The following is a 16,964-nucleotide window of genomic DNA, read 5'->3' on the forward strand; positions in this document are numbered from 1 at the left end:
CTCGACCAGGCATCTTGTGTTGCAGGCGACGGTGGTCTCTCGGCTCGACTACGCTAGTTCCCTCTTGGTAGGGGTGAATCAGGCCGAAATTGCACGTTTGCAACGTGTTCAGAACGCGGCAGCCAGAGCAGTAGTGGGTCTGCCCAGGTTCTGTTCCGCTGCCAACAACTCTACCCAACTCTAAACCCTAAAAACCCATTTTACATCTAAATTAGAGCCAATCCTTAAACCCCCTTGTTATCCTAAATGCCACCCAGTCCTGAATCCTTAAAACTGATTTCTGCCCTAACCTCTACCAATCACTGAACCTTAAAAACCCTCATCACCCCAACTCTCCACTTATTCCTGAATCATAAAAACAGTTCACACCCTTAAACTCCACTCATCCGTGAACCATAAAAATCTATCACAAACCCTAAACCCCACCCATTGCTGATACCTAAAAAAAAGCCTCACCATCCCTAAACTCCACCCATCCCTGAACCCGAAAAAGCCCTGACCGTGACTAAACAATACCCATCCCTGAACCAATAGACCCCTCGCTTGTCTTAAACTCCATCCAAGTTAAATGTAATTTGGGATTTTTCTTTAAAATTGCTTTCCTTTAAGTTATGATTTATTCTTATTTCCTTAAAATTGTCTTTCATTAAAATTGGGTTTCCATGAATCGTTTTCCTCCAATGTGGTTTCTCCGTTTTCTTTTTTTCATTAATTCTTATAGATTAGTCCCACCAGCCTGCTGACTTCAATATTCATTTTTGCTCTCTACTGTCTGAAAAACGTCCAATCTATTTCCATGGCACTTGGCATGAAGACAGAATTTCATTCTGAACAGATCTTTTTACTGTTTGGTGTAAATCAGTTTAGTATACTTTGGGGAAATGTACTGTTATAAAGAAGTGTACTATGCTTTTTAGATGTATTGACTGTGAAGTTTTCATTCCACAAATCGTTGTGGAAAAGTGGTTCCATTAATAAGAAGGAAATGCGAACATGAGAGGAGTGTCATTCTTCTTCCTATTTACGTCGAGCTTCGGCAGCGCACGAGCTGCTCTGCGAGGCATTCAGTATGTACACCGTTGCTTGAAGCCCCTCCTCTTTTTTCATTCGTCCTCGTTCGTGCCTTTCATAAGTGCATGCATCTGTTTTGTCAGCATGTCTAATTACTCCTGCCTTTTGTTGTTTTAGATCCTCCCCGCAGATTGTCCCGGATACATGTGGGTTCCGCTTTCTTTAATTAATGTGTTTTCGTGCATGTTAAAGGAGGCATCACTTTCCTTTAGGAGAGGCAATGGTCAACGGCGGAATCCAGTGGTCAAACCTCTTGGCTGTGTTCCCTTCGTAAAGTTTTTTGCCAAATTATATTACAAGTGGTGTGCACTGACTGCTCCTGCACCTGCCGTTGAGAGGTGCAATCTGCCAAGCAGATTAACAGAAATCAAGAAAAGAATGGAGCGGTGCACTACCCTAGTTCTCTGTTCCAAGTAACAACAAGTGGTCAAGATTGTTTAGTTGAAAAAATATATATCCTTTATTACATTTTCAAAATGGTGCAAAGAGTCTCAGCCAGCGCGTTTCGTTCATCAGGGTGAACTTCGTCAGGGCGTTTGAGATGTGAGAAGTCCAAGGTAGCTTGAAACAATGAGTCATTGGTTTATGTGTAAAGATCCATCCGTATCCAGAGGCGACACGAGGAAGGAGCCAGGATTTCACAAGGCTCCTGTTCAACACGGGGGCCTTTATCAAGGAGGCCCTCCTTCACTATTGAACTCACCGTTTTATCACTGCCACTTCGGCGATAGTTTTCTCGTCTACACATAGACCACCGACTCACCCTGATGAACAAAACACGTTGGCTGAGACTCTTTGTACCATTTTGAAAATTGAATAAAGGATATATATTTTTTTTCACCTAAACAATCTTGACCACTTGTTGTTACTTGGAACAGAGGAATAAGGTAGTGCACCGCTCCATTCTTTTCTTGATTTCTGTTAATCTGCTTGGCAGATTGCACCTCTCAATGGCAGGTGCAGGAGCAGTATGTGTGTCACAGCACTCCAGTGTGCCATAAAAAGTGGCCAGGGGTGCTGCACCCATCACACTATTTGGGAAACAGCAGATACGCTTCATCACGTAAACAAGCCAAATCTGCAGTAAGACACTCCATGTCAGGCCACCTCGCTTCATGCTTCATGCCTCATCAGATTTTTATTTTTTATTTATTAGTTGATTTCTTTTTAAAGTGCCAACCCTCTCACCCCTCCCACAACACTTCTTGCCCGCCGCCACCATCCCTCAGAGATCACTTCTTTGTTTGGGGTTTAATTAAAATGAACGCTTCTCTGTGGTCAACAAGCACGATTTGCAGTGGGTGGGGCTTTAGGCTGAGGTTACTACACATAACGCGACAACGGCGTTGTCTTCTGGACGTTCCTGATGCACAGCTGATCGCTGTTGGTGCCGGGTAGGTCAGTGTCGCAAAAATTAAACCTCAACAGAAAGCACTTACAGAAATAAAGAATCAAGGTGCCCAAGTTGAAGCTCCACTTCTGCAACATATTATTCAGCATAACTTCATGCGCGTGGTCAAGGCTAAGCAAGTGTGTTTTCTCTGCATTTCCACAGTGAAAAGTTAGCTGTAATCCTTGATGGAGTTGTATGCATCCCTGCTTTTCTCTAGCGCGAAACCACATGTAGCGTATCTGATGAGGAGGCTCTTTCTGGTCATCTGTTACATTGAGCTGGGCGGCTAGGAGGAGGAATGGGCAGGAACATGTTCTGTTGTTCTTTTCTTTTTGTTTTTTTTATACTATGATCACTGCAAGCAGGTGCCCGAGTTAACGCTCCACTTTTGTAACGTATTAATCAGCCTAACTATGTGTGTGTGGTCATGGCTAAGCAAGTGTGTTTTCTAAGCATTTCAACAGCGAAAGTTAGCTGTATCCTTGATGGAGGGATTTGCATCCTTCCTTTTCTCAAGCTCAAAACCTCATGTAGTGTATGTGTGTATGTGATGAGGAGGTTCTTTCTCATCATCTGTTACATTGAGCCGGGTGGCTGGGAGGAGAAGTGAGTGCGGACATGTTCTGTTGGTTTTTTTTTTACACACTAAGATCACTGCCCAGCTTCACACACTCTAAGGGATCACGTGATGCCTAGTAACAGCCTGATCCAGACCAATCGCAAATTGCGATTCCTTAAATGCAATCTAGGAAGCACAGAAAAAGTGCAATTTGGACTTAAGGAATCGCAACTTATCACCAACTACAAAATGCACTTTTTTACGTTGTTCAAAGTGTCATGTGACTCACATACATGCCCTTAGGACATGTATGTGTGCCACATCTGCACCCATGTTCCTTTCTGGGGTGCAACAGGCTGTCCTTTTGACACCCAGGCACCCTTGACATTGCATTCGCAATTTGCGATTCTCTAATTGGGAATCGCAAATTGAGAATGTCTTCCCATTCATTCCTATGGGCCTCTAGGCACATAGGAATGAATGGGTAGGTATTCCTTAATGATTTGCGATTAAGGAATATGTAAGATTCGCTAAATTTATTGCAAATCCTACATACACAGCGTTTTGCGATTCTCAAATAGTGATTCGTAAATTTGAGAATCGCAAATGTGTATTTTCATACATATGGCCCTTTGTCACACATCTTGACTGTTGTGCATCATTTTGTACGATCTTCAGAATTCTGAAAAGACTGTTAACTTGCCAGACTATGTTGTAGCACACCATTATATAACCAGAATTTTTTTTGCAGTGCAGTACTTTAAAAAAATCAGCTCTTTGCATGCTATTTTTTCACTAATAAATATATTCTGCACAGGTCACACATATTTGATGGAGTTTTTCTCCTTGCCTCTCAAGCCTTCCTATAAAAGCAGTCTCCATTTTCAACCTCCACCAACCCCCACCCATTTGAGTGTGTCCTCTTGACCCATAACCTGGCAAAGTTTTAAAGGCTCTCCGACCTGTGCTTTCAGTCCGCTTATAAAAATTAAACTTTTTTACAGTCAGGAATGTTAACTTAAACAGATACATTTGAAAACAAAATTGTCTACTGCCTCAACACCTCTCATCTGGCAATCCAACTGACCCCTGACATCCCTCACACGTCCTATCTCCGCTCTATACTGCCTGCTCACACATACTGAGCACAGTTTCTTTCCCTTGCCTTTTCAAAGTTTTCGTCCCTTAATCCCACGCTCTCCTCCTCTTCTTGGGGTGTTTTCTGCATACACAGGTCCTTCCTCTTTATGCGTCTGTCGCCTGCTCTCCCCTTCTTTCTCTCACGCTCTTTCTGCTCACCTGTCTGGAGTTTATTCACCATTTCCTGCACAAAATACCTATCCCTCTCTCTTCCTTTCTATTTATTTATTTATTTATTTATTTGAAAAGTATTATATAGCGCTGCCTGGACCCGGAGGTATTATAGCATTTTACATAAGAACAAGTTACACAAAGTTATATTAGTTACCATAGCATAAAATAAAAACATATACAAGTTATCTGGAGCATGAGGGAGGGTGGGGTGTGAGGGTTCACGACAGGGGGGTGGGTGAAAAAAGAACAAGGTTATGTAGGGCTGCAAAGGGGAGTCATCTGCAGGATCACAGAGGGAGAAGGCGGGGGAGTATAAAGGAAACACAGTGGAGAGACAAGGAAAAACAATGTCCAATGTCCGGCTGGGTATGTGACGGCTAAGGGGGTGAAACCAAAATCAATCTCCTCTATAGATGCCAAAACAGCCTCATGGGGCATCGGCCATGTTACTCGGGCACTGCGGTCAGTATAACATATAAGGTTCTGCCAGAGTGCATCATCGAAGTTCCATCAGTCACACCAGTCTCAGGTGGTATTGGGGAACGCCACCTGCCTCAACCTACAGCTATCTGGTACTCATCTCTCCCCAGTTGGACGAAGATCACTCGGCGCGAGGAGCACCAGACTACAGCCTCCATTTCAAGGGTATGGCAAAAATTATGCAGGCTAGTCTACCAAGAAACTGGCAATGTAGATTAAAGAGTCCCCCCAGCGTGGAGCAACAGGGAAGTGAAACACCTGATATCAATACCACAACACCACCAGATGGTCATAGCCCTGTTTGCGAGTGCAAAGAACAGAGTCACGGGCGACATCTTGGGGACAGGCACCCCTCCCACAAAGATCGCTGTGGAGGAGAAAGTCATTCCAACTAAGCGCACCTCCTATCTATTCTGTGGAGCACTCTCCTCTATCTATTCAACAGATCACAAAACTCAATTACACAAATCCACTCCACATCGCACAATTCCAAAACAAACCCACATAATTCCACTCCACACTCCGTACACCCACTACACTCTAAACCAAAACACATAGGTAAAAGATATTGTCATTTACAACGCTAATAGCTCTAACTCTCCCAAATGTGAGACCTATTGCATTGCAAATACTTGTTATTTATTTTCAGTAATCTGCCTTGACGCACCAATATTATATAATTTGTTAGTGGTCACATCATGAGCGTGAAGGCTCTCCTTCCTATATTTATACGGTAAAAGCAATTAATTTTTAGGGCACTATTTGGATATTGTCCAGTTTCAATTTCTTGATGTTTGTGTGGCTGTCTCATTCTGTGCCTGTTCAAATCGGAAATACTTAGCGTATCTCATTTGTATTTTCTGGTACTTTGTCACTTACAATAAATTTCCCCTCTTTTTTTGCAGATCTAGAAATTAATTTTGATTCCAGCAGCGACTATGAATACGAAGATGAAGTTAAACTTGTTATCTTTCCAGATCACTTTGAAATCCCCTTACCAAATATAGAAGAATTACCAGCGCTGGTCAGTGAGTCTGATGTTTTTCTGTGCACTGGAAGTTTATTTTTGGCCTATTGTTGTTAGGTGTTCCTTATATTAAATGTACCTTGAGGGTCTCTCAACTCTGCTCCATACCGTTGGTGGGATTCTAGTCATTTATCTCCTCATTGTCTATGCACCTTCTTCACTTCCATAGGAGGAGTTTGTCATTCCTCAAATGGTGATTTCACCAGTGGGTTCTTCTGAGTCTACGTTACATTGCTGTAGGCGTGAATACATTTCTACCAAATGCCAGTGTGCATGATTTTGAACCTGTTTACTATGTATACCCTTGTAATAATAACATTCAGCACTAGGTTCTGTATAATACTGTAGTTTTTGCAAGCCAGTAGGGCTTTCCACCATGAAAGTGATGTTACCCAAACAGGCTTCTTTAGAGGAACAATAATTCTGTATTAATGTCCGAGAATGGTCAAGGGTGTGCTATTTAAATGCTAAATAATAAAAATAATAATAAAATATTAGTGCATCATTTGTTTTATGACCTACATTATTCATATCAGCGTTTGCAGCTGGTATAACCCAATAGGCCTAGTGCCCAACCTCCTCTTTTCTCTGTAAGTTTCATGCCACATGTTTACTTCCTTTTGTATTGAGTTAGACAAATGTTCTAATTTTAATAGGGGCTTTGAGGGAGGGCATAATGGTGTTAACAAATACTTAGCAAACTTTCCAGTGTGGCTGGTTGGAATTAGCTAATGTGTATGAATCAGCCAATGTGTATACCTCAATCAATCAATCAATCAATCAATCAATCAATCAGGGTTGGTAAAGCGCAACTACTCACCCGTGAGGGTCTCAAGGCACCTGTTTTTCTTCCTGTATGTACTTATTACCCATAAGGATCTGAGCACGTTCCTCGTATATTGTCCCCAAACTAAAAGGTGTGTCATGTTTACTGTATGTAGTGTCTTCTATGACTATCTGATTCCGCCTTCTATGTTTTGAACATATAGTATATGTTCGGATATTTGAAATTGCAGATGACACTTATAGACCTACGATGGACACTAAACAACAATTTAAATGCCATTACCTCTAGCAAATAAGTCAGTAATATAGTTACACCGAGAGTGTCTTAGGCCTTTTCAATAGTTTTGATTGGACAAACTTAAAGACATTATACAGCAAATGAACAGCTTGTGACTTGACACGCCCAACCTTGTAAGAAAAGCAGCCAGAAGGTGCATTGATTGGAGTGGTTCTTCAATGCTCTTGTTGTGGAACCTATAGCTAACAATTAGCAATGGTGTAATTTGAAAAAGTAGTGTAATATTTCGTTTGTAAAATACTATCTAAGATTGTTTTTAAAGGAAGGAACGGAGAATACTCTGATAAGCAGGTGATACATAGTTCATCTCTTGGCACCATATAGTACAACTCTGGATCTTTGATCTGTGTAACCAATTATTATTTCAAAATATCAGGGCTCTATTATGTTAGAGTGGCCACCCCATGAAAAACTACAAGACCGATTGAGGAGTCTCGCTGATGTGGGACTTATACTTCAGAGTAGATCTCTTCATCTGTGTAGGGCTGAACCTGAGATGTCAGATTAGACTGCCATGCCTTTTGATCACCTCCTTTTTTCTGAGCACACCTCAACTACATAGTAAAGTGACTGCTAAGTATCATAAAATATACCTGAAAATAGAACTGGAGTCCTAAAAGAATCTGAGTTTCCTATTCCTGCATATTACGCAATGGGCCGAGAAGGGTAGATTGAAATGTAGCCCTAATGAAATGCCGGTGGAGTGGCAGTTCTTTCTAAAAGGAAATTGGCTGTTTGTTAAGTCACGGCGAAGCTCCCACTTAATATTGCTGCTAATTCATCCCTAAACCTATGATGTCCATAACTCATGAACCAGTGATTTCAGATGGAACCTTCATTGGGTCCATGATGCCGACAGCCGACTAGTTTCTGAAATTGGCAACCAAAGTTCCCAGATTGCTGTCTTAAGCCCCCTGCAAGGCTCCACTTCCCATTGTTCTAATTGTTGGAGGAGAGCTCTTTGTGAGTTGGCATGAAGGTTCTAGCCATTGGAGTAGAGGGATGATGATACGGAGAGTAGATTTGGTGCCGTTTCCCCCACTCACTGAAATTGAGCTTCAAGATGTATTGCCTTGTTTCATTAGTTTAATAAAAAACAGTTTGGCCCCATCGGGTTCCAGATGATGATACCACTAGCCCGGCTGACTTGTTGAAATCGTACCTTTGTACAGCTAGAAATAAAGTGAGATGTAAGAGTTACTCATAGACCTTGCTTTTCAATCCATTCAGCTCTTTAGGAGGTCTGTTCAGATCCGGCACCATTGGCATAATCAATGTAAAACAATCGAATTATAGAGGTGCATACTACCTCCTCTGAATGAATGTACATGCCCAAATTACTCTGGGTATAAAGTTAATATTGTACTTGCCTAGAAACACTTTGTAGACATTACTTTGAAAGAAGGTAATAGCCCTGTTTATCTTGATCACAAGGTTCTTGTTTGTATGCAAGGCAAGCCCCAAATGTGGGCCTCTATAAAATGCAGTTGGGCTCTAATGTGAAAGGATTTATTAATGTACGAATTGGTTTTAAACACAATGCTAATCAGTTCAAACATCTGCATGTTGAAGTCTAGGGCCTGAGAAGGATGTATTTCCTCCTGACTCACATTAGAAAGCTCTACGTTTTGCATTTTTCGGTTTGTCCAAGCCTTACTTATCTCAATACAATTTACATTTGATATTTTGTGCATCTTGTTACCAAAAATCCTAAATAAAGTGGAAAGTTACTACATAGAAAATGTCCCCTTATTCATAAAGTAAGACAAAAATAAAGTTGTCGGTGAGAAGAAAATTAAATTGAATATATAGCAATTGATTACTGAGAGCATTGGTGTATATTGTTATCTGGGTGTGTGGTTCCCTAATCAATTGAAGATGGTGATCCATCTAAGACAAAACCTGTGGCAGTAGGAGTAGGGCTGCAAAACGAATTTAGGGGATGGGTGGCAGAGATGTAGGATTTTTAAAGTTAGCTTATAACTTTAAAATACATACATTGATGCTTTATGGTGCTGTGCACAAAGTACTATGTCAGAATTTGGGAACCTAGAAGGTACATTTTCGAAAAAATATCCACCCTTACCCATTTGTTAATCAAAGAAAGCAGTCGAAACTTGGAGCTGCATTTGACTACTAGAGAATACAAGGCGGTTGTATCATTAGTGAGATCGTGACACTTCCTCTGAAAATTACATATGTTCCTTTAAGGAATCTGGTAAAACTAGAGTATAGCAGTGGTACCTAAATAAGTTCTCAGTTTCCACAAATGAGTGCAGATTGCGTTTAAGGAGCTAATTTATTGATGGAAAAAATAATAAGAATTAGTTGCATGGTAATTCTTAGACAATGCATGAAGACCAAAAGCTGTGAAAACAATGATATGTACTGTATGTTAAAACAAAGGAAATAGGACATGTTTGATTCAACAATTCCAGATCAGTTCAAGGGTAGGGTCAAGAGAAACAAGAATTATTTGGGATAACTTTACATTAGGCTGTTTCTTGTGCAAGCAGGGACTGACGGGGATAGTGTGAAATTCGAGTTGAGACGCCAACCTGCCTTTTTGGGTTAAACGGATTTATAGATATCAGGCATTTTTGCATGTCTTGTTTAGCTTGGTATGGGAGGGAATAACTAGCAGTTAACACATTTGATCCTTGGCAGATTATGGGTTATATGGTTTATATCAAACATCGTTATGTTCTTATTGGATATTGTGATAGACATGTCTTCTGTGTTAATTTAAAAAGCTTTTATTAGCTTTCTGTTCTGCATAGAGTTTTCTCATATACTTGTAGGATATCTGAAAATGATAGAAAACATTGAATTTAATAGGGTCTTGCTTTGGTTTATGGTGTTGCATAGAACCACCCTTAACTAAGGATGAAGAGGGTAACTTAAGGTACTGGGCACTGAGAAAATATAAATTAGAAATTCTATATTAGCGGCATCCCCCTACCCCTACATAGAAACTATTGAAAACACAAAGGGGCACATTAAGATGGTGGGCGGACTTTGTCCGCCCGCCATCCCATCGTAAAAAGGGACCGTCCTCCATCCTGCATCCCTAACATTGTGGCGGGCGGTGCACTCAGCATCCGCCCGCCATCCTAATGGGGCCCAAAGCGTTTCCCTGAAATATTTTAAGATTTGATTTAAAAAATATTTTGTCTTGGTTACCCAAATACTATCTTGAAGCAAGGAATCAATTTATAAGTTAAGACATATAATTAAATTGTGACTTGTGTTATAAAGGTCTGTATTTCATTTCAGGTAACTATAGCCTGTGATGCAGTACTAAATTCAAAATCCCCATATTTAAAACAAGATCCAGATTCCTGGGAGGAAGAACTTCTGGTTTCCAAGTATGCCAACAACCTGGCCCAGCTAGACAATGGAGTGCGGATCCCACCAAGGTAAGACTCAGTGTAAATATTTTATTCACTTCCTTGACTACTGGACAAATAAATAATTCTACTGGTGAACGAAATCAAAATGGACAATGTTGAGACTCTATAATATGTATTTAAAATACCATGCTCTGAGTGCTTGAAGTTGACTATATTTTGAAGAACCAGGCCAACCAGATATCCGCTTCTGTACATGTATTTTGATACCAAGGTATACCTTTAATTGCTGAGACACATTACATGAGGAACAAAAACAACATACATCTGTACCTGAAGAGCTTGCAAGGATGTTTTTATTTTACGATAATGGTTATCCTGATTCAGCATCCAGCCATATCCCATCCACACGTGAGTAACATAATTCTCTGCTGTCTCTAGCCGGAGAGAATGAGAGCTGTTGGGGATGGAATGCATTTAATAGACTTTGAGATCATCACTGCTGCCATTGTTATATTGGTCAGTAGGAAACATATTAATGGCGTCCATACCAGATTCTACCTACTAACACATTTTTTAGTATTTCTACCTCTGTAGCCACTCTAGTAGTATTTTGTGAGCAGACTGACACAGTTTTGGACTATTTACACCCCTAGTTGTAGCTTTTTTAACCTCATCCCACCAACCACCCATTTGACTTTTTGCTAATAATTTACCCCGTGGAAGTCCCATGCAACATTTCCACTCTGATTAAATTGACTGGATGGTCTCTTTCTAACCAATTCCAGTCAAATAGCACATCAGTTCCCATCATGGACACTGTAGAAATAGGAGCATTGAGTCATACAGCAAGATTTGATCTCCAATGCCCTGCTCCAATTAGAATGCTGCTCCAAGGCCATCCTTATGAGTCCAGGAACCTGAGGGTTCAATTGCCGGATCGAATAGTAAGGGAGAGAGGGGACAGCTCTGCTTGATGCCTCGCTCAATCGGTAATGCTTCGGACAGGGCACTGTTTATGAGAACCAGACCAGGAGTTGTTATAAAGAGCTTGGTTATAGTACAGAAACCAGACGGTCAGACGTTCACCCTTTTCAGCACCTCGTATAGGAACCTCCATCTCAGGGTGCCAAATACTTTCAAATACTTTTCCAAAATCTACTAGGTTATGCGTGACAAGGCCAAAGTACTAGTAAATGGGCCAGGGCAATCTGGTCCATTCTGAGAAAGTAGCATATACTGTGGCCCAGCACTTAGTCTTTTGGTGTCACCTTAAGTAATCCACTTTCCAGGACTTTCGCTAGGTTCTTACCTACTCTGTTGAAATAAGATTCTACTATTCTGCTGCAGTGTTTCAAATCTGCATGAGCTTGAGTAGCAGTGTTTGTCCCAAGGGCAAAAATGTCTGTACACCTCGTGAACTGATAAAATATGCATTGGCAAAGACAACAGGCCTTGCCGTCATCTGGGAAAGTATGCAAAACACAGGCATGCACCAGAGATGTTGTGGTGGTGGTGGTAGTAATGTTATTGTGGTAATAGTGGTGGGGTAATGCAATTATAGTGATAGTGGTATTAGTTGGTGCGATGTAATGGTGGGGATAATTTTGATGATGGTGGTGGTGGAAATGGTGGTGGTAGTGGCTCAACCTTGCACCCGGCAAAAAATTGGCAAAATGATTCTTTCTTGTACAATGCATTTATAAAATGAAGAATCAAATGTATGATGATTGATTATATTTTTCATATTTGAAACAATCGCCTATGCATTCCAATGCAAAAGTCCATGGGAGGCTGATTAAAACACCACATTGCCAATAGTGTGAAGTAATATAGTAATACTGCTCTGGGGAGAGTGAACTCCTAAACTGTATATATTTTAAAGACTTGGATCACAGTTTCAAACAAAGATCTTGGTGATGTCATCTGGGAATTTGAAGAATTGGAATATATTTTGCTCATGTGATGGGAGACCAATGGATTAACTATATATTTGAAATGAGTTATTTTCCACTGCTTCAGAAATTACACTAGTGATTCAATCAAAGGGGATCATTGATACAATATCGAAAAAAACAATATTGTGATCCAAAAATTATGAAACAGATACTAAGGGGCCCATTATGATGTCGGGCGGATTACATCCGCCCGGCATGCATGTCCAGATTAGGATGGCGGAGGGGACAGCGGTGGACGGAAAGACCGTCCGCCGCTTTACCGCCGCGGTTGCATGGGCGACCGCGGCGGTGATAGATTAATATGGCGGCGGTGTCCAATGGACACCACCAGCCATATTACGCTGGCTAAATTCAGGGGCCTTTCCGCGGCGGCAATGCCGCCACGGAAAGGCAGGCGGTGATTGCTGTGGGGGTCCCCCGCGGGGCCCCCAGGTGATGCCAGTGTTGGGGGTGCACATGGGGGGTACCTATGGTACCCCCCCACATTTGCATATGCAAAGCGGCAGGCACAGCGCGGTGCCTGCCGCTTTGCATATGCTAATGCGTGCTGAAATGTTTATCATTGTGGCGGGCGGTGCTGAGTGCACCGCCTGCCACAATGATAAACATGTAGGATGTGCCCGCCACTGTGGCGGGCACATCCTAATTCCCCCTACGGGACCCCCGCCCTTAAGGCGGGCGGTCCCGTTCTCCGTTAGGGTGGCGGGCGGACAAAGTCCGCCGCCATCCTAATGTGCCCCTAAGTGATGAAACAGAAGAGCTGGTCTCTTATGATATAATTGTCAGTCATTCACAAAGGGCAGAATTGGAAGAGTTGACCCTCCTTGATGATAACTCTGCCTCTACCTTGATACAGCAGGTTAAATCAGGATCTCCAGACGACCCATTAAAACCAGAGTATATTTTTACATTTCAGGAGACTATTAAACCTATCTTTTTGGAACTGTCCAATCTTTCTCTAAGCACAGCCATGGTGCCAACGACAAAGAACCATGCTAAGGTCATTCCTAATTAGAAAAGGCCTTCGCTTCATGCTGCCCAACCAGAAAACCTTCACCCCATCTCTCTGCTCTATCTCTCTGCTACCGTTTTATCTAAGGTAGTGGAGAAACATGTGAATAACCTTCTGAATAATTTTCTAGAGCCCAACCAAATTTTAGATCCTTCACAGAATGGTTTCAGACCTTCTAGTACTGAATCTACTGTTTTGACAGTAACTGAGTCCTTACGCTGTGCTGTAGACGTTGGCAACTCTCAGGAACTGATTCTCTTGGACCTAAGTGCTGCCTTTGACACAGTCTCCTATGCGGTGCTGCTACGTCTACTCTATGAATTTGGGGTGCGTGGCAAAGCTGTGACTTGTTTTACTTCCTTTTTATGGTACCAGTCTTTTCAAGTGATATCTCCCCATTTTTCTTCATCTCAAAGAGCGTTGGTACTCAGCGTTCTCCTGGGTTCTGCACTAAGTCCTACTCTCTTTAATATCTATGTCAGCCCATTAGATGATGTGGTGAAGTCGTTTGGGATCTCATTGGTGTCCTATGCTGATGACACTCAATTAATGATCTCTCTGTCTGGGGATTCGGTGGGCTGTAAAGCTAATTTTCATAATTGCCTAATGGCTGTCGCCAGCTGGATGCATGACAACTGTTTAAAGCTGAATGCTAATAAAGCTGAGAATGTTCTGTTGGGCAGTCACACTCCCCTTTGGAGAGATAATTGGTGACCAGAAGCACAAGGCCCTCCGGGCCCCCAAATGCAAATCTGTGGTAAAAACTCTCGGTGTATTGGCTGGACGACTCGCTATCTTTCAAAACTCAAGTCAGAATCCTAGCTAGCTCATGCTTTGGCACCTTGAGAATTCTCAAATCCATTATGGGATTTTTTACTCGACAAGTCCACCAGTTGATTGTACAAGCTCTTATCATGTCATGCCCAGATTATTGTAGCATTCTATATCTGGGTGCTAAAAGATCTGTCATACAAGTTGTCCAGAATGCAGCTGCTAGATTACTTTTTCCCTCCCCAAATTTTGCTCCATTTTTCGAATCCTTTGCAAACTTCATTGGCTGCCCATCGAGAAGCGTATGCAGTTCAAAGCTCTATGTATCTCTCACAAGATCCTTTACAAGCAAGGGGTCTCCAGTTTCGCTGCCTTGATGCAACCGTACCTACCTACTAGAGCTTTATGCTCGGCAGACTTGAATTTGGCTTTTATACCCCTCATCAGAAGAGCCAGAATGGGAGGGCGCTCTTTTGAGTCCTGACTTTGGCCTTATGGAACTCTCTAGATCTTCAGTTAAGAAATATCGAAAACCATTTGAGCTTTCGAAAGCAGTTGACCTGGCTGTTCTCAGCCTAGGCTGCAAATATTCTCCTCTATGGTGCTTGCCATTTTCTTTCAGTGACCGGAAGCCTCTCTTCTGGGGCAGCTAAATGCTTTAGAAATTAATTTGACATAACAAAATATTGTGTAAAAATGTGTGTATGTTTATAAAGACATAAATAATATAACAGTACTAAAAATATATATTTTACATTATATATATTTTTTTAATATACTACTATAGAAAGCATATATATATATATATATATATATATATATATATATATATATATATATATATATATATATATATTCACTGAAAAAACCATAGGTTATAGACCATATATAGTTAGGAATTAGCATTTAAAAAACCTTATTTTACTCACACAAAACCATTGAAATTCCATATATAGTTAGTTGCACTAACTATATATCGCGCACCCGCAATCCACTGCTGATGATGTCACATATTACATCATTCATGACATGGTCAGTGACATCACTGATGACATCACTGATGACATCTCAAATGACATCACTGATGACATCACTGATGACATCTCATTTGACATCAATGACCACATCACTGATGATATCATTCATGTGACAATACAATACAACCCATGTATGAATGATTGTATGGGTGAATGAGTGAATGTGTGTGTAGACGTAGGAATCAGTGAGTACGTATGTAGTAACTAGTATTGGTGTGTCAATGGTTTAAAAAATTATACTCTGTATTTAACACTGGGTGAAACAGAGGTTATATTAAAATGTGAGGAGATGCATTGTATTGTCACATGAATGATATCATCAGTGATGTGGTCATTGATGTCAAATGAGATGTCATCAGTGATGTCATCAGTGATGTCATTTGAGATGTCATCAGTGATGTCATCAGTGATGTCACTGACCATGTCATGAATGATGTAATATGTGACATCATCAGCAGTGGATTGCGGGTGCGCGATATATAGTTAGTGCAACTAACTATATATGGAATTTCAATGGTTTTGTGTGAGTAAAATAAGTTTTTTTAAATGCTAATTCCTAACTATATATGGTCTATAACCTATGGTTTTTTCAGTGAATTTTCAAGGTTTTGTAAATGCTAATTCCTAACTATATATGGTCTATAACCTATGGTTTTTTCAGTGAATTTCAATGGTTTTTTAATAGCAAATATCATAAGCTGTCGAATGTCAAGTACGTGGTAACTGAAAACATTTTCGTGTTTATGCACACTGATCTGCTTTGAATGGTGCCCCCCCCCTCATTTCTATTAGGAGTACTCTCTCTTTGCACATAGTGAAGGGTAGTTAACGCAGGCCTTTGCCCCCGTTGTAATACGTCGTGCCTGCTTCTCTCTCCATTTGATTGATTGTTATCCAAGTATTTACTGTTTTAGAATTGGTTCTCTTTGGTTCATTCTCTATTTACAAACAAACACAGAGTCGCAATACTCTGTTTAGTCTTTGCAGATAACGAAAAATCGTGTAAAAAAAAAAGAAAAGGAATCGAGCAAAATCAGTAGGCCACTAATGGGATCTCTTTTTGACCTCGCTAAAATAGAAACATTAGGAACAACCCCTCATGACAAATACAAAACTAGTGAGATGAACTGAACTCCACACAATGATGGCTGCAAAACAGCTCGGCTCCGCCACCCACCCCGCCCAAAATAACGATAAAGAGCGGCTGCCATGATTGGTTGCGGAATGGCCACGACGGAGCTACGAAATGGTGCTGCTCTCATGCTAACCCCAGCTTCAGTCTGAAACATCCAGAAACACTGTAGACTACCAATTCGATCAGTTCCGGTAGCGCCCCAATGTAACCCGGTAGAGAAGAACTAGCCCTCCCCTCTTTGACTGATGGTTCTTGTTGCCTGTCCCTTCTGTTGTCATTTAACAGAACTATTTAGCCTGCTGAAAGGGGTTGTGTTCCGACCGCTGGTTGGTGGAGACATTTTGACTATATTCTGGACCTGCGTTGTCGCGTAATGCGTCATATGACGCGCCGCGTTAGCGCATCCGGAAGTCATCCGGGGCGCGCAGCGCGTAACGTAAGCATAACAAGTCATGTGACTTGTTAATAAAACTTTTCATTGGTTCATTTTACTTTTCTTATTCTAATGATGAAAGGCTTGGTCATATGACCTAAAAATTACGCTTTTTATTACTTCCGAACATTATTTTTTCTTAAATATATGTTATAATGTTCCGGGCTAATGTACTTTCCCGGAAAATTTACAACTGTCCTGCAAGTAAAATATATTCTTTTTTCGAGAAAAAGAGCGTTTCTTCGTCCCATGACGGAGCCGTTGAGCAAAAGAGGGTCGACCTGCTGTCTTAGTCGCCGATACGCCTGAATATGAGATTCTTATCGATCACTTTATGTTG

General features: G+C 41.2%; 1 protein-coding gene across 1 annotated transcript in view; it reads left to right on the forward strand.

Moving 5' to 3' along the window:
* Window positions 1-16,964, forward strand: part of USP13 (ubiquitin specific peptidase 13) — a 425,163-nt gene that overhangs the window by 172,905 nt on the left and 235,294 nt on the right. The window contains exons 4-5 of the mRNA XM_078667087.1: window positions 5,723-5,841; window positions 10,205-10,347. Of these exons, the coding sequence (XP_078523213.1) occupies window positions 5,723-5,841; window positions 10,205-10,347 (262 nt within the window). The remainder of the gene's footprint in view (window positions 1-5,722; window positions 5,842-10,204; window positions 10,348-16,964) is intronic.

The sequence above is a fragment of the Lissotriton helveticus genome, chromosome 11 (genome assembly GCF_964261635.1).
Source record: "Lissotriton helveticus chromosome 11, aLisHel1.1, whole genome shotgun sequence".
Taxonomy (NCBI): domain Eukaryota; kingdom Metazoa; phylum Chordata; class Amphibia; order Caudata; family Salamandridae; genus Lissotriton; species Lissotriton helveticus.